Consider the following 20,598-nt stretch of genomic DNA (forward strand, 5'->3'; position numbering starts at 1 on the left):
AGCCCCCAGGCCCCATCTAAAGAGGTTTGAGTTCCTTACACTCAGAAGAAACGCAGCCACATCTGCAGGGAGGCAGGGTGCCCCGTAGTCATTGAGTTCACAGAGTGAAACGGCTCTCTGTTGTGGACGATGCCGAGCGGGGGGTTTGGGGACCGGAGCCCATCTGTCCCAGGACGCCAGCCTTATAACCTGTTTCTCAAGAAAAGAGTCTTGGCCTCAGAGCTCTCAGCCCGCGGAAGCCCCTCCAGAATCCCAGGAACCACCTCAGAGGATGCCGGGGGAGTTGTAATTTCGAGGATGAAGACTTCCGGAACTGGCTTCCTGACCCTGGCTGTTTTCCAAATCAGCCCTTGCCCAGAGCGTTTGGGGTGAGCCTAGGAGAACCGGTCACCCCACACCTGCCCCACCGAGGCAGAAAGCCTTTCCTTCATCTCAGGGTTCAGCAGAACAGGTTGAAAGGTGCTCGAGGAACTAGGGCGAGCTGAAGCCTTTGGCCTGGACGCCCCATTTTGTGGCTGCCTGGTGTTCCGGCCACCTTCCCGCCTTTCCTAGTGGACAGGACAGTGCTGAGGGCCACCTCCCCTCCTCCTGTCTCTGAGGACGTGGATATTAACCCCTAGGGAGCATATGACATCCTCCTCCCCCGTTTGTCACCAGGAGTGGTTTTCCTCCCCCAGGGCCCATCAGCAGATAGCTCCTGCCACAGGGGCCACCTTGCGGTTTTGAAAGCGAGCCCCAGGGTCCCTGCAGAGCCCAGCGGCAGCAAGTCCACGTGCATTTCCCTCTGTCGTGTGGGGGGCCGTTTTGTTGAGCAAAGCACGGGTGCCCATGCGGGCCAAGTCCTCCGGGCAGGAGCCGCTGAGGTTGGGCTGTCTCGCCCTTCCCTCCCCGCCCCTCCCCTGCCCCGTGCTGCAGCCTTTATCCACATGGAAGGAAGATTGTCTTTTTTGCTCCCAGTCCTCTGCAGAGCAAAAAGACTCGTCAGATTCGGGAGAGGAGTCTCGAGGGGGGAGGCTGAGGCCCCCCACCATGGCACAGGTCACCCCGAGTCAGCTGGGGAGCATGGCCTAGCACCTCCTGCCCCCGCTAGCGCTTCAGCCCGCGCTCCTGAAGCCCAGCTTCTTCCTTGTCCGCGAGAACTGGCAGGGGTACATCCATTTCCACCAGGATCCACAGCCCGGGGGTCCCAACCCGGATGGCCCTTTTCCCTTCGAGTCCCTCAGAGCCAGGCCCGAGATCATAAGCAGCTGAAGGTAACTGAAAAGACAGCAAGGTCCTCTTCAGCTCCTCTGATTCCTGCTGCCGAAAGGTCTGGGAAGATTAAGTCCCTTTTCACATCAAGACTTTTCTAAATGGGGGAATGTATACCCGTATAAGAAGCTAATCCTGTTTCCTGAAAGAGACACGAGTGGTCAAAAGAGGACTTGAGTAGTGTGGTAGAACCTTCCAAATCAAACTCGACCCCTTCTCGCTCCTTCCACTCCTCTCCCTGAATTGGGGCCTTCGAGGTCAGCGTCTTGGAAACGCGGGAAGCTCCGGCTCGCCTGACCTGTAGGAAGAGGCCACCTCTCAGGCAGATGGCTCTGCAGGTGCGATTGTGTTTGGACTGTGGTTAGGCTGTGAACTGCTTGTCTTCAGTGGAAGCAGGAAGGAGAAAAGACTCTTCCTTTGAAGCCACAGGGAACCCTTGAGCCCTTTATCTTTGTATTCAGAAGGCTTTGAAGATGATAGGTGGGGAAGGTTGTGAACTGTCGAGAACAAGAAGTGTCTTGAGTTTCTGGAGTTTGATAAATTGCAAAAGGTAAACATCCTCCTACGTTAGGACTGCAAACTCCGTCCTCTAGGTACCCAGTGACAGCGTCCCCCATTCTCGTGACAGGGACAGTGACTCTTAACAAGAAAACAAAAGGCCCCGCTCTGCCATAGCGAGCGCCGGGCAGCCTTCCTGGTGTCACAGTCCCACACCTTCAGCGATTCCTCGTGTCACATCACAGTCCCCTGTGTTCTTAAGGAAACCGTAAAAATCCAGTTACAGCCACCAAACCCCAGGATGCGCAAGAAGAAGTGACGTTCAGCAAGGGGAGGTTGGAGGCACATTTGAGCATTCTGGAGAAATCTGTGTGTGGTGGATAAAGAAGGAAGTCCTCACCATGTGCGGGGGGCAGGGTGGGCAGTCTTTCATGGTGTAGAAGTGGGTTGGGGGAGCAAAGCGTCTCAGAAGCCCAATAAAGATTCCAGCCAGGAGGCGCTGACACCATAGTGTTCTGGAAGCGCAACCCTCACACGAGAGCACAGGAGGGCTGGCAGAGCAAGAATTAGGAGGGGATGACATTTTTGGTGGAGGGCAGAGAAGCTCCTGGAACCTTCTGAGTCGGGCGTTATGAGTTACTGCGCCTTCGGCCACCAGGTGAGCCCAGGTGAGCCCACGATTTCCTGGTGAGCCCAGGAAATCGTGTTCTCAGTTCCCTGAGAACAGACGATCTTCACGAGGATCTGCACACGAGGCTCTCGCGCTGCTGCCTCGAGTGGAGAGCGCAGCTTACGGAGGAGTCTCTAACTGAGGGCAGCACACGGGTAGATCCCAGAGGTCGTGTCCTGGCAGCTGCTCCTCCAGAGGCACCCAGGCTGCCCCGGGCCCTCTGCCAGTGCCCACTCGGTGAGACGGGTGGGTCCCCACCCCCAAGAGGCCTGGGCAGGAAGTGCCCTAGGAGCCTCCCCTCCTGCCTGTGGCCAGTCTGGGCCTTGATTTCCGAGGCCTGGCCGGTGGAACTCGGCTTCTGAATTCTTGTAGACGTTGGGGCGCAGGCTCTAATCCCGAGAAATTCAAGCAGTCTCCAGAGTGGCAAACGCAAGGCTAGCCGTTGTGGCGGGGGGACCTCGAGATGTTAGGTCACCATGAGAGAGAGCCAGCCTGGGTGGGCATAGTGGTGAGGCCGTGCATGTGACAGACACACGGGCACTCTTTCTTTGAGCGTTCGTAACCGTAGGAGTCCTCAGTTCCATCCGAAGTCCCAGCAGCGCCAGCGTCACCTCATTTGGTGACAGCTCTGAGCCAACCAGGGCTCACTCCGTTGGGCCCTCAGTGGAGGAAACCCTGGCTGGCTGCTAATGGCTCCCGTTAATTGGCTGTCTACTGATGGGGCATGTTCAAGGCAAAGTGGACTTTGTTTTTTAGGTCAGTTAGGACATAAGTCAAGGCAGTTGGAAGTCATCCCAGCTTCTCGGGCTGAGATTTTTCCTTGGTTAACCGGGACTGGTTGCTTTTGCCTCGGAACAAATTTGGATCTTGCTGTGTACCACGCTGGAGGTCCTGAAACCGCGCAAACGTTGCCCAGCAGGTCTCATCCGTCACGTGTGGTCTGCTCTTTATTCCTCCTTCCCTCGGGGAATGGAAAGCTGCGCGTTCTTGATGATAAATAGTGGCTCTCTGAAATGTTGCTCATGAAGGGCCCTTATCGTCTTTCCGTCTCATCAGAGCTCTGGCCGTTGAAGACTCAGTACCAGGAAAAAGTCTCTCTCAGACTTGCTGGCTCTCGGAAGACAGCTTGAAGAAGGCCAAACCACAGCCAGATTACGTTCTCTCTGATCCGCAGAAAGCAGGCGGCTTAGTGCTTACCCCGGGCCCGGCTGCGGTCTGCTGGCCTGAAGCTCCAGCCAAGGCACCGCTGGGCTAAAGCATGTTTATTAGACCCACCAGGAAGCTTGGAAAGGTTCTGGAATGAGCCCCGTGGCTGGACAGCTTCCCTCGTCTTCCAGCTCCTGCACGGGGTGTGACCCTCGTTCCATTCCCGCCCAACATCCAGATCTCTGGAGCCCGTTTCTTTGTTCCGTGTCTGCCTTTTGGGTAAGCGTGTCTGAGCTGGTTGCCTCAGCCGCAGAACAAACAGCATTGAATTGGCCCGTAGTCCATGTGAAGACAAGGGCACATCAACAGGCCCCTCCCTTAATTGATTTTTCATCCCGGGCGTCCATTTTCCTGCAGCCACGGCCAGCCGGGCTTTCTAGCTGGTCAGTCCAGACCGGGATCCCTCAGGCCCAGCCAGGCCAAGTGGTATCCAGCATTTTCTGGAAGAAATTCACCTGACATGGTCTTGCTTTCTGGTCCTTTCCAGGAAGTCAGGAAGGCAGTGCTGTTCATTCCTGCTTACTACCCGGTTGTCTGTGTCTGTGTGGCAGCTTCTGAGACGCAGCCTCCAGCTCCGTCCCCTCCCCCTGGACTGGCCTGGCGCCTTTGTCCCCCTCAAGGCCATGCCAGGCTCCTGCTTCATTCGTTCACACTGTCCTGACGCCAGAGGAATAAGCTGCAGGGTTATGTTTAGTCTTCTTTCCCTTCTGCTTCCTTATGTACGTGTTAATTTGGGGTGTTCTAGTGCTGGCGTCCCGAATGGGTGCTGACCCCAGCGTGCCCTGGCTGTCACCCTGCTGCCCTGGTCCTCGCAGAGGTGGATTCTAGTGTGGGAAGAGGTGGCAGAGGAAACGGGGCTTCCACACCCGCTCTGTCCTCGCTCCCCTCCAGACAGCACAGATCCGAAAGCCTGCTCCTAGGATCCCCCCCACGCGAGGCCCTGCAGCGCTGGCTGCTGAGCTCTGGGCTGCAGACTTCTGGGGTCCAAGGGGTCGGAGCTGCCAGCCTGATTTCCGTGTGTGTCCCAGGCACTGTTCTCAACTGACCCCTGAGGAGCTGCTCCCTTGGTGGGGTGAGGGGTGGCCCCCGGACTGCTTTGACACAAGAGGTCCCGCCACCGGGCTGCCGTGTCCAGGGAAGGTGTGTGCAGGGCTGGCAGTGGCCTTGTGTGGGGCCGGGCCTGGGGCCGGCCCGAAGGGGAGGTGCTGCACCCCGGACCTCTTCCTGCTTTGGGGGAAGATGGCACGAGGCAGCCAGACAGCAAGCTCTGACCGTCTCCAGCAGGGCCGGGAGGGCAGGCTGCTCCACACATGGGCAGCTGTTGGGGATTTCTAGAAGAGTCAGCACAGCCAAAGGCAAGCAGAAATGACTGCATTTTACATTCTGTCTTCCTGCTTCCTTGCACTAGTTCCTATTGAGAGTTGCTGGCGCCAGTTTCCTAACTGCTGCTGAGTCAGCTGTTTCTGACCTCACAGGAGGTTCCAGCAGCTTCTGGAAGATTCTCCCAGCAGGGGAATCTTCCTGTGTTGTCCTTCCCAGGCCTTAGCCTCCCAGCCTTTCCAGGACCAGGAGGCCCACCGTATGCCTGTGGGATGGTTCTTAGAAGAGACTTGGGGCGTGGATTTGAGGGTCTTCTGGAGTCAGGGGTCTAGGAGTCTGGCCAGGCACCCTTGCTTCTCCAGGTCACCAAAGGGGCTATAGCGGAAGACACGGCCTCCATTCGTGCAGTAAATAACTTGCTGAGTGTCTTGTGTGCACAGCGTCCTGGGTGTTGGCTGTCTGAGCCATGAGCAGAACAGACAGGGTAGGGCCTCATCGTAACGGGAGACAGACAACAGACAGACACGTCAGATCGTTTCGGATGATGCACACCACTGGGCAGAGGCCCGAGGGAGGCTGGAGCGGGGAGTGGAGATGAGCTGCTCCGTTTGCAGGCGGTGGAGAGCGTGTGAGCTCGGGCTCACCGTGGAGGTGGTCGGGCAGGCCTCGCGGGGGCCACGGTGAAGGGACCCGCAGGAAGAGCCTCCCAGGCCGAGGGACACGTGCACGAGCACGTGCAGAAGGAACACTGGGGCGGGAACAGCGTTGGCGTGTTCAGAAAACCGGAAGGAGACAGCGAGGCTGGAGCATGACGGCAGGGAGGGGCAGTGCGGGACAGACCCGGGGGCCCCGGTGCTGCAGGAGGCCGCCGAGGGCTCCCCGAAGTCCCCCGAGGCCTCCGCCCCTGGTCTGGGTACGTTTCTGGGGAGAGGCTCCATAGCACCTGTCAAATTCTTAAGGAGACCCAGGTCCCTGAGAGGTTTAGGGTGTTGTTGGCAGAGATAAGAAAGTGTCATTTAAAAAGCCCCAAAATACACAAAGCAACAACTGGCAGAACTGGAGAGAGAAATAGACAATTGAGTCGTGATGTTTGAGACCTCGGGGCCCCCCTTTCAGTAATCAGTAGAACATCCAGACGAGATCCGTGAGGACACAGAGGACTCGAACGGCGCTCTAAACCAGGCAGGCCTGGCACATCCACAGGGCATTCCACCCCCAGCGGAGTACACGTTCCCCTCCAGGGCACGCGCACCGTTCTCCAGGGTGGACCATTTGTTAGGCCACAAAACAGGTCTCAATAGATTTTCAAGGACTGAAATCAGAGAGTCTTCTCCAACCACAGTGGGATGAAATTAGAAATCAGTAGCGGAGGGAACCCTGGGCAGTTCACACCCGTGGAAGTTAACCTGGGTAACCAGCGGGGCAAAGCGAGTTAGGTGTGGAGGCCCGGGAGACGGAGGCGGTTGGGGGGGTACCGCCCCAGCAGCTGGGGAGACGGCAAGCTGGGGGCTAAGCTTTCAGGCCCGCTGGCCGGGACGTGGGCCGGTGCTCTGCGTGTAACGCAGGGGCTCGTGCGTGCGCTGCTTCTCCGTGGCCCGCAGAGTGCCCGGGCCCTCGTGCCCGGGGCCAGTCCCCACCTGGAACATAGAGGCTGGTGGGGGCCCTCACACAGGTCACACAGTCAGAGTAAGAGGCGCAGAGGACACGCGAGGCTGCGGCACCGAGGGCTTGTTCTCCCCTGGGAAGCGGGGAAGAGAGCAGAGGGGAAGGAGGACGCTCAGTGGGTGAGGGAGAGGTTCCACAGAGCCAGAGGGTGCCCATCACCAGGTCCCAGAAGTCACTCAGGAGGCGGCAGATCGTCTGCCGCGGGCGGGCTTGGGACAGCTGAAATGCCTGTTGAAAAGAGACGGGGGAAGGCGGGAGAGCCACGGGCCGGACTCGGGGGTGAGGGTGGGAGTGAGCTGGGCCCTCCGGGAAGGAGCAGGAGGGAGGACGGGGCTCTCGAAGCCCGCGGTGAGGCCGGCAGTGTGTGCAGGGGGCCGGCCTCAGGCAGGGACCTGCTTGGAGCTTCCGGAGGCCAAGGCGAGCCTGCGGGGCCCGGGAGGGCGTGAGTTACCGAGACGGGAGGCAGCGGGGCCGCCTGGAGGGGCCGCTTGTTTGGGCCCCCGGGTTGTTCGGGTGTGGAGACGAGGGCCTGGGAGAAGGCTCCGGGTGTCGTGGGAGTGAGTCCCGGCTGATCACAGGGAGGTCGTGTGGAAGCTCAGAGCTGCCGGGGCTGAGGCCTGCTTCTCGCCCACCCCGCGCTGACGTAAGGGCCGGTCAAGGGCAGCGGCTGGCCCTCAATGGGATGACCCGGCTCTTCAAGTGGGCCCAGGCCGCGGGCCTCTGCCGGAGGGGCCCCCACCGCCGCCGGGTACTGAGTTGCCTGTGTGTTCCTCTCGCCCAGTATGCAGGGGAGCAGACCTGGAGCCCTCACCTCGCTGATGTCACCCAAGGAAAAGGGTGGTCCAGAGAGGAGGCCTGATGTGCGGGTGACACAGATGCCACCCAGGCCCTAGCCTCTAGAATCAAAGCACTGCAGGAGTGTGTCTCAGCACCCCCGTGCTGGTCCTGGGCCCTCCTAACCCCGTGCAAGGGTCCCCGACCCTGCTCCCTCGCCTCCTGGCTGTCCCCTGAGCTCTGAAGCCCTGCTCCCGCACCGCCAGCCCTGCCCTAGGGTGTACCATCCAGCGGAAGTGAGCCTGCTGGGCGAGCTCGGTGCAGGTGTGAGCCATGAACGTTGTAATAAGGCTGAGCACGGCCACCTGCGTATCCCATTGACCTCTTGCATCTTCCTGCAGGGAGGGGGGACGCTCACACCCCCATCCCCATTTCCAAGCAAGGACCAGGAAGCCCGGGCGGGCGAGTGCAGTGATTCGCCCCAGGTTTCACACTTGCGGGGGCAGGGTATTTTATGGCGTTGGGCTCAGGGGTGTGTTCACGGTCGCCCCAGGGACAATGAGCCCCTGCTGTGTTATGAGGGCTTTGTATTTCCAAGCGCTTTGACAGATGGTCTCCTCGGGGCCTCATAATCGCCCAGAAGCACATGTAGGGATGGGGGTCCTCCGCTCTCCTTACAGACACAATCCCCAAGAACACTTCCCATGCGCTCCAGGAGCATGTGGCCCAAGCTGTCGGCCCCCACGGGGGAGGGGAGAGTCCAGGTTGGGATCCTCTTCTGACTGTCTGAATGAGCTGTGTGACTTGAGCAGGCAAACCTGCCCTCTCTGGGCTCTCACTGTCCTGTAGGACAGGGGTCGGCAAACTCCCACCCGCAGCCTGTTTTCCTGCCACCTTTGAGCTAAGACGGTGTTTACATTAGTAAAGGGTTGTGAAAACAAACAGAAGAATATGCGTTCTGGCCCTTTACGGGAAAAGCCGCCCCATCCCAGGAGCCTCTTGCGCAGAGGCGCCCATTACGGGCAGTCGTGTTATTGACAGCAGTTCCTGCCCTGCCACACCACTCTCCAGTTGCTGAGTGCTTTCACAGGCTTCCTCTCATTTCCTCCCTAACGGCAAGTCCAGGCGGGTGGTCCTCATCTGGCTAAACCCGACCCCTGGGGGGCCTTGCTGAGAATATGAACATGGGCCCCTCTGCGTGCTCTTCACGGAGGGCCCCAGGAGGCGTGATGTTCGCCCCTCACCGTTGGCTTTTGGCTGCCTGGTTCTGGAGGGTCGTGTGCCTGAGGAGGCATGTGCGTGAGGGATTGTGTGTTCTCCTGGGTTGGGACGAGGGGACTTGGTAAGGCTCCTTCGTCGCTAGTTGTTCACGTCCTGAAAATAAAGGTTGTTGAGGAAATTCTTCAGCCCCTTGTCTCTTAGCTTGTGACTGTTCCGGTGAGTTCTGTGGTCTGCTGATTGTTGTGTCTGACAGTTCTGTTCTGAATGCTTTGCAGCACACTTTGGTCCAAGGCATCCAGGCTCTCAGGGGCTCTGGACATACTAGCCCACCTTGAAAGAGGGTTCCGTGCCGTGGACTGGGCCAGGGCCAGGAATGGGAACCACCACGACCCGGTGTCGTGCGACTGTTTTAAACAGTCCTGCTGCCCTTCATAGGGGAGAGAGGGTCGCTTTCCAGCTCTTGGCAAAATGAGTTTTGGCCAGATAAGGTTTCACTGTTTGAATTTGGGGGCGGCACGCCAGTTAGCTGTACCCTACGGAGAAACAACGAAACCGATCCTCGTGCTGTAAATGTGTTCTCAGCCGTTAGGATTCCTTGGCACAGGGCCTGGTGAGCCAGACGAGAAGGTTCGTGGGGGATCTTGAGCGTTAGGTTGAAAGTCTGTGTGTGACGCGGGGGGCAGAGCCCGGGGAGGAGGCCCTTAGCGGTGCGTGTCGGGATCCGTTCACCCCGGAGCTCGAGCCCCTGGGTCCCAGGCAGCCCGGCCCCCCTCACCACCTTACGTGTGCTCTCGTTTCAGAGGTCCGCTGGAGGCTCCAGCCCCGAAGGCGGAGAAGGTGAGGAGATGTGCAAACGTTTCCCCGTCTCTGGGTGTCCGAGTGGAAGCAGCCTGATTTTCTCCTCCTCCTTCTCGTTGTTTTCTGTAGATTCTGACCGCGAAGATGGAAATTACTGCCCTCCCGTCAAGAGAGAAAGAACGTCCTCTTTAACCCAGTTCCCACCTTCACAGTCAGGTAACCATCGCACACCTCACTGAACGACAGCCACAGCATCCCGTGTCTAAGCCCCTCCAGTGCCTCACGCCCGGTGTCCGTCTCCCGCCCAGGTCCAGTTAGAATCGGTCTCCCTCAGGAATGAGGTTAGAGCATGTCCGGGTGAGCCACCAGGTGCCCCCCTCCAGAATTGTGACACAGAGGGTGTGACCTAGTGGACTCGTAAGGACGATCCTTGAAGACATTGTCTCTCTGAAATAGAGGAGAGGACTCAGCCCTGTTGGGGGCTCTGACCGCTAATTACATGTCCACCCTCGACACGCTGCTGGCTGTGTCCACAGGCTGAAGGTGTAGGACGTGGACACACACACACACACACACACCATAGTGAGCCCCAGGAGACGCTGTGCTGATGACATGCCGTGAGCTCCAGAGGAGGGGGGCTTGGTGGAGCCTTGCAGGGTAGGCCAGGCTAGGACGCTGTGGAGGCGGCTGGGCTCGGAGTCTCGGAGGCCAGCAGACCAGCCCGGGCGCTTGTACAAAGGCTGGCGCAGGAAAGAGGCAGGTTCCCGGCGTGGAGAGAGATGCTGGGGCTACTTAAGGGGAGACTCTGCGAGCCTGGGACGCCCCTGCAGATCCAAGGGTGAACACTGCCACGGGGCTTGTCCCCTCCTCCCCATCTTGACGGGTCCCCCCTGGCACTGTCCCGTGTTCTCTATCATGCCGACTCAGACGCTCGTGTGTGGAGAGAGCATCTGCAGTTACCCAACTCGAAGTTCATTCTGGGGAAGTTCACGTAAAACGCTTTACAACCGTGAACCTTAAGGATATCACTTTAAGGGCAAAAAGACGCTCTTAGGAGGTTGTTTCTGCTTTAATGCAAACATGACAGGAACATAGAGTGTAGAAAGTGGGCGTCCTTTCCAGACCATCTCTGTAACACTTGATCTCCTACCTGTTTCCCTTACGCTGTCTTTGAACGTTGCCACATCCTTTCTCACAACTGCATAAGTCCCCCTGAGTGGATTGGCTGTCCTTTGCCAGCAGGCACTGAAGAACTGTCACGGCGGTTTGCAGGCCAGGCTGACATCCTTGTTTTAAGGTGACATCCTTGTTTTAAGGATCTGTGCACGCTGGTTGGGTAGGCATTTCTATGGAAAGGGGGAGCTTCCATTTCCTGGCTGTTGACTGTGTTCCTTCCCTTTCACTGTGCACTGCTGAACCACACCTTCAGCATGGAGAACGTGCAGCAGAGGAGAGAGGAGATTTGTGCTGTGGCTATAGGCTGAAGGAGCAAAGGACCACCAAACATTTTCCCTCTCCTCTAGTGCAGTGGCGTCTGGGAGGTCCTCAGCTCTCCAGCTTCAGGTGACATGGAGAGACGGCCGGTGCCGGGCATCTGGAAAGCATCGCCTTTGCTCTGCCCCCCGAATCCGCTTAGCTGAGCTCTGTCCGCACAGTTAGTTCTTCAGCTCCGAGTCCCCCGCATCGTTGCCTGGCCTGTGTGCCGGGCAGCAATTGATACTGTAAAGTAAGATCCTAGACGGGGGGGGAGAGGGGTGCAGCCAGCCAATGAGCCCTGACTGGTGACAAGGAGCAGGGGCTGGGGCTCGGCCCCAAGTGAGACTCAGATCATCAGTGCATTCTGCTGCCCTCCTGGCTACCCCTGCAGGGGCCCAGGGTGCCAAGGAAAAGCTAGGGGCACGAGGACAAGACAGGCGGCCACCGTAGACCAGAGTCGACTGCTAGACGTCAGATAAAGGCCGTTCGGCTGGAGACCCCTGTTTTTGCTGTAGAGAGAGCTCTGGGGGTTTGCTTTTATGGGGGCGTCTAAAGGCCTTGTTCACAGTGCTGACTGCCCCCACCCCCATGGGGCTCAGAGACCGGCCCCTCAGGTGGGAGAGGCGATCTCGTGTGCATCCGCCCTGCCTACTCACACTGTTTTCCTCTTGTTCCCTCCCCTGCCTGCACCTCCTTGTCGACAGTATCAAAAAACAATGTTTTTATGCCATCAACCCTCTGCGAGCCATCTGCAGGCAATTCTGACTCAGAACCAGGTGAGCCCCCACGTCCCTCTGCCTCTCCCAGCCAGTCACTGGGGTCTTCCTGGGCTGAAAAGCAGCTGATACTGTGAAATGGGCTCTTCCCAGGAATGGGCAGTTTCGAATCAGGATTCTTTTTCAGTTCCTAAATAGTTGTCCAACTCTTCACCTCGGAGATTTGGAGTCCGTGAGACTGGCTTCATAAGCCCTTAGTTCTGCTTCTGCAATCAGGACCTGGTTACAAGGAGTTTTAAGTCCTTTAAAAAAAAAAAAAAAAAAAAAAACTACAAAGTGTATTACTCATTTTTCAAAAGTTTATACAAGTAATACATTCGTACCATTAAAAAAAAAAAGACAAATGGGAAATATATAAAATCAAAGAATCTGCCTGCCCCTTCCCCCGCCCTCTGCCATCCCAAGGGTGACTGAAGTTTATGTCATTTTCCAGGCCCCCTTCCTGTGTATTAAATTCTCACATTAATTAATATTGCTTAGATGTGTTCAGATAAATATATTTAATCACAGCTTTAAAATTTCAAGGAAAACATCTTGATCCCCTCCAAAGAATACGGAGCCTGCCTTTTTTGGTCTTTTGTTGGGGAACTGACTCCAAGATTTCCTGAAAGTTTCTCCCACGTGGCTGAAATTCCTCATAAAAGATTTAATGAGCAAGTTTAACCACCCGAATTCTGTAACCCAGCCTGTCTTATATAAATTCATGGCTGACTTCAAAAGCCTGGCGAGATAAGTCATACTCTGGCACACGGGCGATAGCCTCGGAAGGGACAAGTTTTTATAACTTGGAGGATTGATTTCATGGCCTCGTTTCAAACAATTGAGTTCATTTTGACGCTAAAAGCAAACCGTTTGGAGCTGAGCCCTGGCCCAGGCCTGAGGAGGAGCGTGGTTCCCTAAAGTCTCTGGTGGTACCTAGGGTGCTCCCTTAGCTGGTCGTGTTGTGAGCCGTGGGGGTGGCGTGGGCCACGGGCCGCCTGTTCTGGCCTGGGCCAGCAGTAGCTGAAGCCATGTCTTGATCCCTTTGTGCTGTGCACTTCTACGAATCTCATGAGCACCTCTGTGGTCTGTGAGTGACAGCCTCGCTCCCCTCTCTCCCCCCCAAACCTTTCTCCTGCAGCCCTGAGAGCAGGGCACCCTGCGACGGGGCGGCCCCAACCTGCTTCAGAGGCCCTGGCGCAGCCCTGGTCCCGGGTACCCGATGCAGCATGCGTGGTGGCAGCCTTGCACGTCCGTTCTGCAAGGTGAACTTCTTACATCCTTGACTGCCTGCTTTTTATTTTTCAGCTTTAATTTTGAAAAAAAAAAAAAAGTTAAAACTTACGGAAGAATTTTATAAAGCACTTCTTACCCAGAGACCCCATTCGATTTTCCCCAGTCGTCCTAGTGTGTCCTTCATAGCAAGGGACTGGGTCCCGGATCACACGTCGCGTTATCGCTTTCCATCTGGAGCCATCCCCGAGTCTTCCCTCTACGTTTAAGACCTTAAAGATTACCAGCCAGTTATTTTGGAGAAGTCCTCCAGCCTGGGTTTGTCCTGTGTTTCTTGGTGATGTCACCTGGGTGACGAGTTTGGGGCCGGAACCCCACCGAAGGGAAGCCGTGTTCTTCCCCATGTGCTGGAGCGGGTGGCACACGATGTTCACTTGTGTGGAGCCGTGGGGTTGACGGGCGTCGTTTCTCTCCACTGTCCAGTTATTTCTTCCCCTTCATGATTAATATTTTCTAGAGAGATACTTTGAGACCCTAGGGAATCGCCTTCCTTCTCTGACTTTTGCCCTCTGGTGTTAGCATCCATCGATGTTTTCCTGCTTGAATGATTCCTCGGATGATCGCCAGATGGGAATTTCCAGCCTCTGTCATTGCCCCTGCCTTTGTTAATTGACATTCTAGCCTAAGGAAGAGCCTTCTCTTCCCCCCACTTGTTTAGTACTTTGTTTATGTCATTGTGGGTTCATGGATTCCCGTTATAGTCGATGGGAAATAGTCTTTTCTTAGTGGTATTTATTTTAACATTCAGATTTTATTTTAATCGTCCCAGATTGGCCAGTGGGAGTCCCGTCAGGCAGGTTTCTGTGTCCTTTTGCCATGTCCCCATCATTCTTTTGAGCACTTCCCTTTCTGTCATCACGAGAGGTTCCAGGCTCCCCATCCCAGCCCTGGAGTCAGCCATTTCTCAAAGGGATCCTGGTTCTTTTTAGTGGAGCGTGGTCTCGAGAAACCAAGATCGGGGTGGTCGGCATGCACGCCTTCACATCTACACGTGTATCTCTGTCTGTATCTATATCTCCATCTGCACGTGCGGGTGGCCCGTGGTCCACATAGAGACGTCCAGTCCAGCTCCGTCAGGGTTCATTTGAGCCCCCCCTTCATGTTCCTGCCTCTTTTTTGACGGTAAGAAACCTGCCTCCCTTCGTCCTCCATGTGCGTGCTCAATGCTCCGTACCCCTGTACGTGGCCGAGCGCCCTCCCACCCAGCAGCAGCCCCATCCTTGCACAGGCCTCAGCCCCGCCAGGCTGCCTTCTCTTGGGTTCTTTTAAGCTCTGGTACCCATCGGGTTAGAATCCAATGTATTTTCCTGGTTACATCCGGAGTTCCCCCGGGGGCAAGCATCACTTCCCTCACACATCATTCGGGGTCTCTCTGAGGCACAGGGAGCCGCCTCTTACCCCCGCGAGCTCACGGGGGCATGCCTGTACGCCCCGTGCCCCCGGCGTGTGGCGGGGGGCCTGGCTGCCAGGGAGCGCCTCTTTGTTGTGCCCTGGCAGTGTTGCAGGAGCACTGAGTTTCTGGAGGCCGTGAGAAGAGACCTCGATTATTTAGTGCAGATGGGCCTGCGACAGGGCCTGCAGGGTCTGACTGCCCTGTAAGCACACTCCCGGCTGCCCTGGGCCCCTCTGTCCCGAGTCCCCTTTGGAAGTGTGGCCCGCCTCTGTCTGTCTGTCCGTCCATTCACGGCAGCGTTCAGCATGGATTTCCTGTGCATCTGCGAGGTGGGCCCACAGTGCTGGTGGGAGGTCAGTGGGAGCAATTCTCCGACCTGCCCCCCGACTGGACAGCCTAGACCGGCGCCGGGGCCGAGTGACTGTTAGCACCGGCTCTGCACAGGGCAGAGCGGGGGAGTCAGTCTGCAGCCACAGCGCCAGCATCGCAAAGCCAGCTCTGAAGGCTTTTCAGTTATCTAAATCGTGGGTTTCATCCCAGTTTTTTATAATGTTTCTAAGTTGCCAATCATCTTCTGACTAATCCAGAGCTTTAGAAATGTAATTCAGTATTTCTCTTCTAAGAGGGAACATCTGGCAGCACGTCATGCCCCGCCTCCTGTGGTGGCTGCGTCTCCTGAGGGTGGTTCATGAGCCCTCTCCCAGGGGAGAGGCGCCAGCCCCTCCTCTGCGACCAGCAGGGAGAGTTTGTGTCGGCCCGTTTCTGCTCGCGGAGAGCAGTTGTCTCAGCAGCGTGTAGACAGCAGGAAGAGGGCCCTCCTGTTTCATCCGGAATTCAGACTTGATTTTGTTCATACTTGCCAGTTTGGTCTGACAAGGGATTTGTGGTGTTTGGGTACAATCGGTTGGTTTTTAGTATACCCGCAGAGTTGTGCAGCCATCACCAAAATTAATTTTAGGACATTTTCATCACCCCGAAAAGAAACCCTGTGCCCTTGAGCAGTCACTCCCCATTCGGTCTCTCCCAGCCCCTGGCAACCATGAACCCACTTCCTGTCTCCGTGGATTTGCGCATTCTGGACGCTTTATATAACTGGAATCACACCCCATGTGACCTTTTGAGCTGTCTTTCCATTTATTTAAGGCTTTACTTTCTTCCAGCCATGTTTTGTAGTTTTCAGTTGTTAAATTTATTGCTAAGTATTTTATTCTCTTTGGTACAGTTGTAAATGGAATTGTTCCCTGAGCTTCGTTTTCGTATTGTTTGTTGCTAGTGTATGGAAACACAACTGATTTTGGTGTATTGATCTTGTTCCCCGCGACCTGACAAGGGTTGTTTCCGATAGGGCCGGACCTTTCTGCACAAGGGAGGCGGCCTCTGGTGGCCCAAGCTGCAGCTGTCCCTGTGCCTCCCTGGGGACAGACCTGGCCTGTCGGAGTCACAGGGCTTTTTATGCTGATCCCTTCCCAGACTGCATGAGACTGTCCCCTGCCGCCTCTGAGATGGGCACAGTCACCAAGGTGCACGGATTAAGGGATCTGTGTGGACCAGCCAAAACCAACTTCTGAGCCATCCCGGGAGCCCCTGTCTCTGTCGGCTCTGTGACAGACTCGTGTCCTGGGGGAGACCCAGCCTCCTGGCAGTGGCCAGGATAGACGGCCCTGCCTCCTCCTCCTCAGCTTTCAGTGCTCCCAGGAGGCCAGGAGGGAGGCTCTCCGGGCGCGTCTGGAGAGAGCAGGCCCGCTGTCTGCCCCCCTTGATCTTCCACCACAGAAAACAGGTCTCGTTCCCAGACGTCTGCTGGTAGTGCAGAGGCTTTTCCTGATACAGACGCATCCTCTGACAAGACAGGTCCTCTAGGAAAGGGAGTTGGGGCCCAGGGACCTTCATCCTGTGGCTCCCTGCCATCCTCCAGGGCCTGCGAGCGCAGCACGGCGTCCAGGCCTCTTGGCTCCCGGCAGGCCGCGGGGACGTGGTCCATGGTTGACCAGCCCGGTACTGACCTTCCAGCTGGAAGGGCTCCTGGGTGAAGTGGTCCCCTCACTTCTGTCTCGCACCTTCGACGCCCTCTGGTCTTCTATCGTTAGCACTTGGCACCAGAACCAGCACTTCCCGCAGGCCCCTGCCTCATCTGCGCCCAGGCTGCCTCACAGCCTTAGCGGTTGGACGGGGCTTCTGCGTTCGTGTTTTAACTTGGAAACGTATTCCTGGTTCTCCAGGCCCACACCACCAAGGCTCAGACCACAGTCCTCTCCTGCCCCCCGCTCCCTCCCACGCAGCTTCACTGCCCCACCCCACACAGGCCTGCTTTTTGTCTTCTTGTTTTGTGCTTGTAGAGGAAAAGAGCAGTGGGTTCCGGTTGAAGCCGCCAACGCTGATCCATGGCCAGGCCCCCAGCGCAGGTAGGTGCCCACCTTTGAGGGAGAGGGTGGAGTGGCTTCCTCACACCCTTCCAGGCCTCTGGGCAGCGCCGTCTTGCACAGCCACCTAAGGCAGCCCCACCAGTGTGCTCCGGCCTCCGCCTGCTTTCGGGGAGCCTCAGTCACCTGACACAGGAGCACTGGAAAGCCACGTTAAGGAGCTCGTCAGACCAGGGAGGTTCTCCCCCTGTGAGCCCTCCACCTAGAGGAGGAGAGGGGGCGGCAGCCAGGGAGCAGACTTGGCTTGATGGGGGACGTCTGGGCTCTGTGCCCAGCCATAGCTCAGTGGGTTCAGGCTGTCCCTCCAGAGCATTCCGGCCCCAGCGTGCCACAGCGTTAACCCTGATTAGCGGAGTGGCCGCGATCCAGGGGCACGCAGCTAGTGACAGGGCCCAGCGATGGCGCCGGCCCGACCCGTCAGGTCCAACAGGGAAGCCTGTGCAGGGCCGGAAGCATCCTGTCGTGCTCCCAATTCGTGTTTGCCAGAGGGATTGTCTCACTGTGGCATTTTGAAAAGCAGGTGCAAAGGTGGCCTTAATGTGACCCCGATCAGAGTCCTAAACTCTGGAGGGGTCGCCTGTGGCGTCACTGCTTTCCCCTCACCGTCTGCACTGGACCCTCGAGCCCAGCACTTGAGAAGAGCTCTGCCTTGCTTCCCTCGCAGCAGGACTGTGCTCAGGGGATGAATTCACAGACGCGATCAGTTACTGGGAATTTCACTTCATCACGTGTAAAAATAACGATAGCCAGAATCTGCATGTCTAGCTGTAAAGAAAGTATCTTGGGTTTTTACAAAAAAACATGCTTCCCCGCGAAGTCTAGCCTATGAGGGAGGTCAGATAGGTTGCTGGGGTTGAGTTTTCTGTGAAGCACCTGAGAGCTGGGGGTGAGGAGTGGGGGGTTTCGTTTCCGCCCGCGTGGTCTCAGGGCCCGGGCAAGCCGACGTCTGTTCCCAGGTCTGCCAAGCCAGAAGCCCAAGGAACAGCAGCGAAGCGTGCTTCGCCCGGCGGTGTTACAAGCCCCACAGCCAAAGGCACTGTCACAGACCGGTAAGAGACGCCGCCCTGGCGCCCAGGCTCACACGGCAGAGTAGAGCGTGTCTCAAGTCTCGCCTGCGACAGCCGTGTCTTGACACAGGTGACTTTGGCTATATCTGCTGAATGCACTCAGAAATAGAGAGAGCGCTGGGCAAACAGTCCTTTTTACCCCTGGTGAGCCCGGGAGGACAGAGCGGGGAGTCCACTGCCTCCCTGTGGCGCCGAGGCCGTGCGTGACTGTTGGTGAAAACGTGCTCTCTGCTCGCACTGGCTTTGTGCACGCTGGCCTGCTGCCTGAGCATCTCAGACTTGTCCCTGCGTGCCTAAGAGACTCGGAGGGTGATTCTAGTCAGTCTGCATTTTCATCTCATTTGCCCTCCTTGTGACCTAAGTCCTACACCGTATTTGCATTCTGACCACACAGGGAAGGGTTGCCCGTTAATCCTTCCTTTTCTTGATACCGATGAGCTTTTCTTGTCTTCCTCTTGGTCTTTCCCTACAATTCAAGAACTCCGCATCGGAAGCAACACAACATCCCACATGGAAGAAATAGTTAATATTTCTGAAGAGTTTTTAATTACGTGGGAAATTGTTTGGATCTAATGCTAAACAAAGCCAGATTTAAAGTTGTGCGTGTCATGTAATCTCAACTATTTAAAGGAAAAATGCATAACAACTTTATTAGTGAAGCTAGTTCTATAAAACTCATAATTGTTCCCACAATGTATTTGCTATGTTTTCCCCCTCGGTGGTATTGCTTCTAAATATACAGAAAATTCTGCAGTTTTTTTTGTGGAATAAGCAATAAGACATTCTTCTGTGAGGTTTTAGTTTTGGTTTTTGGTTTTTTTAATCTCAGGATTTGTGACTTTCAGTCGTGATGCTCCTTTTCTTTAGAAAGGAGAAATTCTCCTGTTGGTCCGAATGGTAGAGGGGGTGCCGGGGGGTCCAGCACTGAGCTCCCTCGATCTCCCGCCGTCCTTTTCCGCCTGCAGTCCCCAGCAGCGGCACCAACGGCGTCAGCATCCCAGCAGACTGCCCGGGGGCCGTGACATCGACGCTGCCCGACAACCCCGCCCGGAGGAGTCCCTCTGACGAGGCGCGAGCACTCGAGGTTCGTCGTCTACGCTGGGGCAGGGGGCCCATGTGTGAGACTCCTCAGGGCCTCGCTGGCCGCGGGGACTGTCACCCGCCCCGCACGGTGTCAGTGTTGGCCTGTTACCAGGCTTTCTGGGTTTGCTCAGCGTACCCGGGTGTAACCACAGCCAACGTGCCACGTTGTTAAATGCCAAGGGTGGTCCGTCTCCATGGTTCCGAGGGGAAGGTGCCACGGGCAGAGCCCTGCCATGGGGCACTGGATCTTAATTCCACATGTCCCGGGCTCGTGTGCCTACCAGTGGGCTCACTCACCACTGAGCTCTGGGGGGCCGCTCAGCCCAGAGGAATGGCTTTCATAATGAGGGTCTTGCACCACTTTCCATGGAGTAAATGTTTTACATTTTCCCTGTTTCCACACCTGAACAGCTCCTCGGGGACTCATTCTAGTGAGTGCCCGTTCTAGTTGAAGTTGGCCTGCGGAGTCAGCTCAGAAATCGTTTATTTTCAAAGAAAAAAAAAAAAGTCCTTTAGGGTTGTGGGATTATATAGGCCAGAAGCATATGTTTCCCAGTGGTGTTGCATGGCAGCTAGACAATAACGGGCATTTAATGAAGAGCGTGCTTCTGCGGTTGGCAGAGACACGTTTGAAATCCGAGTTGCAGTAACGTGCCAAGGCTTCGCTGTAGAAAGCCAGACTGCATCTGTGTGTTTATTTCCACCCCATCCATTTCAGCCAAAAAGTCGCTACCTGAGGTTCTGTACCTTCCCCCTGCCCCACACACCCCCAGGAGATGTTCAGGCTGCAGTGGGGAAAATGGTCGTCTAGAGTTGAATTTTCAAATATCCCCGAGGCCCCCCCCTTCAAACCACAGTTAGCAGACTTGGGAATAGGAATTATTTCCACAGCGTACTGCCTCTTAGAAACCTTGATAGCTGGGGTCCCCGGGGCCCTCGGTCAGCGGTACAGCTTTGAGCCAGAGGGAGAGCAGCAGTGACCCAGCCCGCCCGGCCTCCTCTGGTGTCCCTGGTGATGCGTGTACAGGCCGCACCTGGGCGGCTCCTGCTGCTGAGAGCTCCCCCCGTCCCGTGCCGGGGGTCTGCCTGGTCCTCTCTCAGGTGTCCCTCGGCCCAGGGACCCGCACCAGAGGGGACACGTTGAGCAAGTGAAATAGCGTGAGACGGCTCATCTCGCACATCAGCAAGATCGTATCTGGGCTAAGACGTCACTTCTTTTCAGTTGTCGTCGTCTTGTTTGTTTTTTAGGAAAAAGAGCCCCAGAGAGATGAGCCTAGCAATCCTTCTGAGGAGGACAACTGTGAAAAGAAGGAGCAAGTTGCACAGCAGGCGTTTGTGTTCGGGCAGAACTTGAGGGACAGAGTTAAGGTGCGTGAGCGGAGGGCCGGGCGAGCTGGTGAGCTCGCACACTGATCCTTTTATGCCCCCCCAGGTTAAGGGGGGCCGGGCAGAGACAAAACACTGTGGTGTGGGGTGGCCGGTGACGGGCGCGCGTCTGGCAGGGCCTTGTTCTGCATGCCTGCCACACCCCGCTGCCCGGCTCCTGATGGTGGGCTCCCTCGTTCTCCCGGGAGCAGGGGACCCCGCGTGCTTATCCCTGAGAACTGATGTTTTTGTAGCCAAGGAGAAAGCAGACAATGGCTCGATCCAGTGCTTTTGATGTCGCTGGAGAGATTTTTGTTCCTTCCTTCAGAGTTTCTCTGTCTCC

The 20,598-nt window shown here is 56.6% G+C and overlaps 1 protein-coding gene across 11 annotated transcripts in view; it reads left to right on the forward strand.

Moving 5' to 3' along the window:
* Positions 1-20,598, forward strand: part of RANBP3 (RAN binding protein 3) — a 51,896-nt gene that overhangs the window by 22,146 nt on the left and 9,152 nt on the right. For 4 of the 11 annotated variants that reach the window (XM_087425648.1, XM_014796033.2, XM_087425649.1 and 1 more), the window contains 6 exons: positions 9,406-9,442; positions 9,533-9,619; positions 16,657-16,722; positions 17,697-17,789; positions 18,773-18,891; positions 20,139-20,258. In XM_087425648.1, the coding sequence (XP_087281774.1) occupies positions 9,406-9,442; positions 9,533-9,619; positions 16,657-16,722; positions 17,697-17,789; positions 18,773-18,891; positions 20,139-20,258 (522 nt within the window). Of the gene's footprint in view, positions 1-9,405; positions 9,443-9,532; positions 9,620-9,639; positions 10,967-11,583; positions 11,656-11,948; positions 12,900-16,656; positions 16,723-17,696; positions 17,790-18,772; positions 18,892-20,138; positions 20,259-20,598 lie in introns of those variants that run through there. The other 7 variants (XM_087425645.1, XM_087425646.1, XM_087425647.1 and 4 more) reach the window with 5 other exon arrangements.

The sequence above is a fragment of the Ceratotherium simum genome, chromosome 39, assembly GCF_057802395.1.
Source record: "Ceratotherium simum simum isolate JZ-2026a chromosome 39, ASM5780239v1, whole genome shotgun sequence".
Classification (NCBI taxonomy): Eukaryota; Metazoa; Chordata; class Mammalia; order Perissodactyla; family Rhinocerotidae; genus Ceratotherium; species Ceratotherium simum.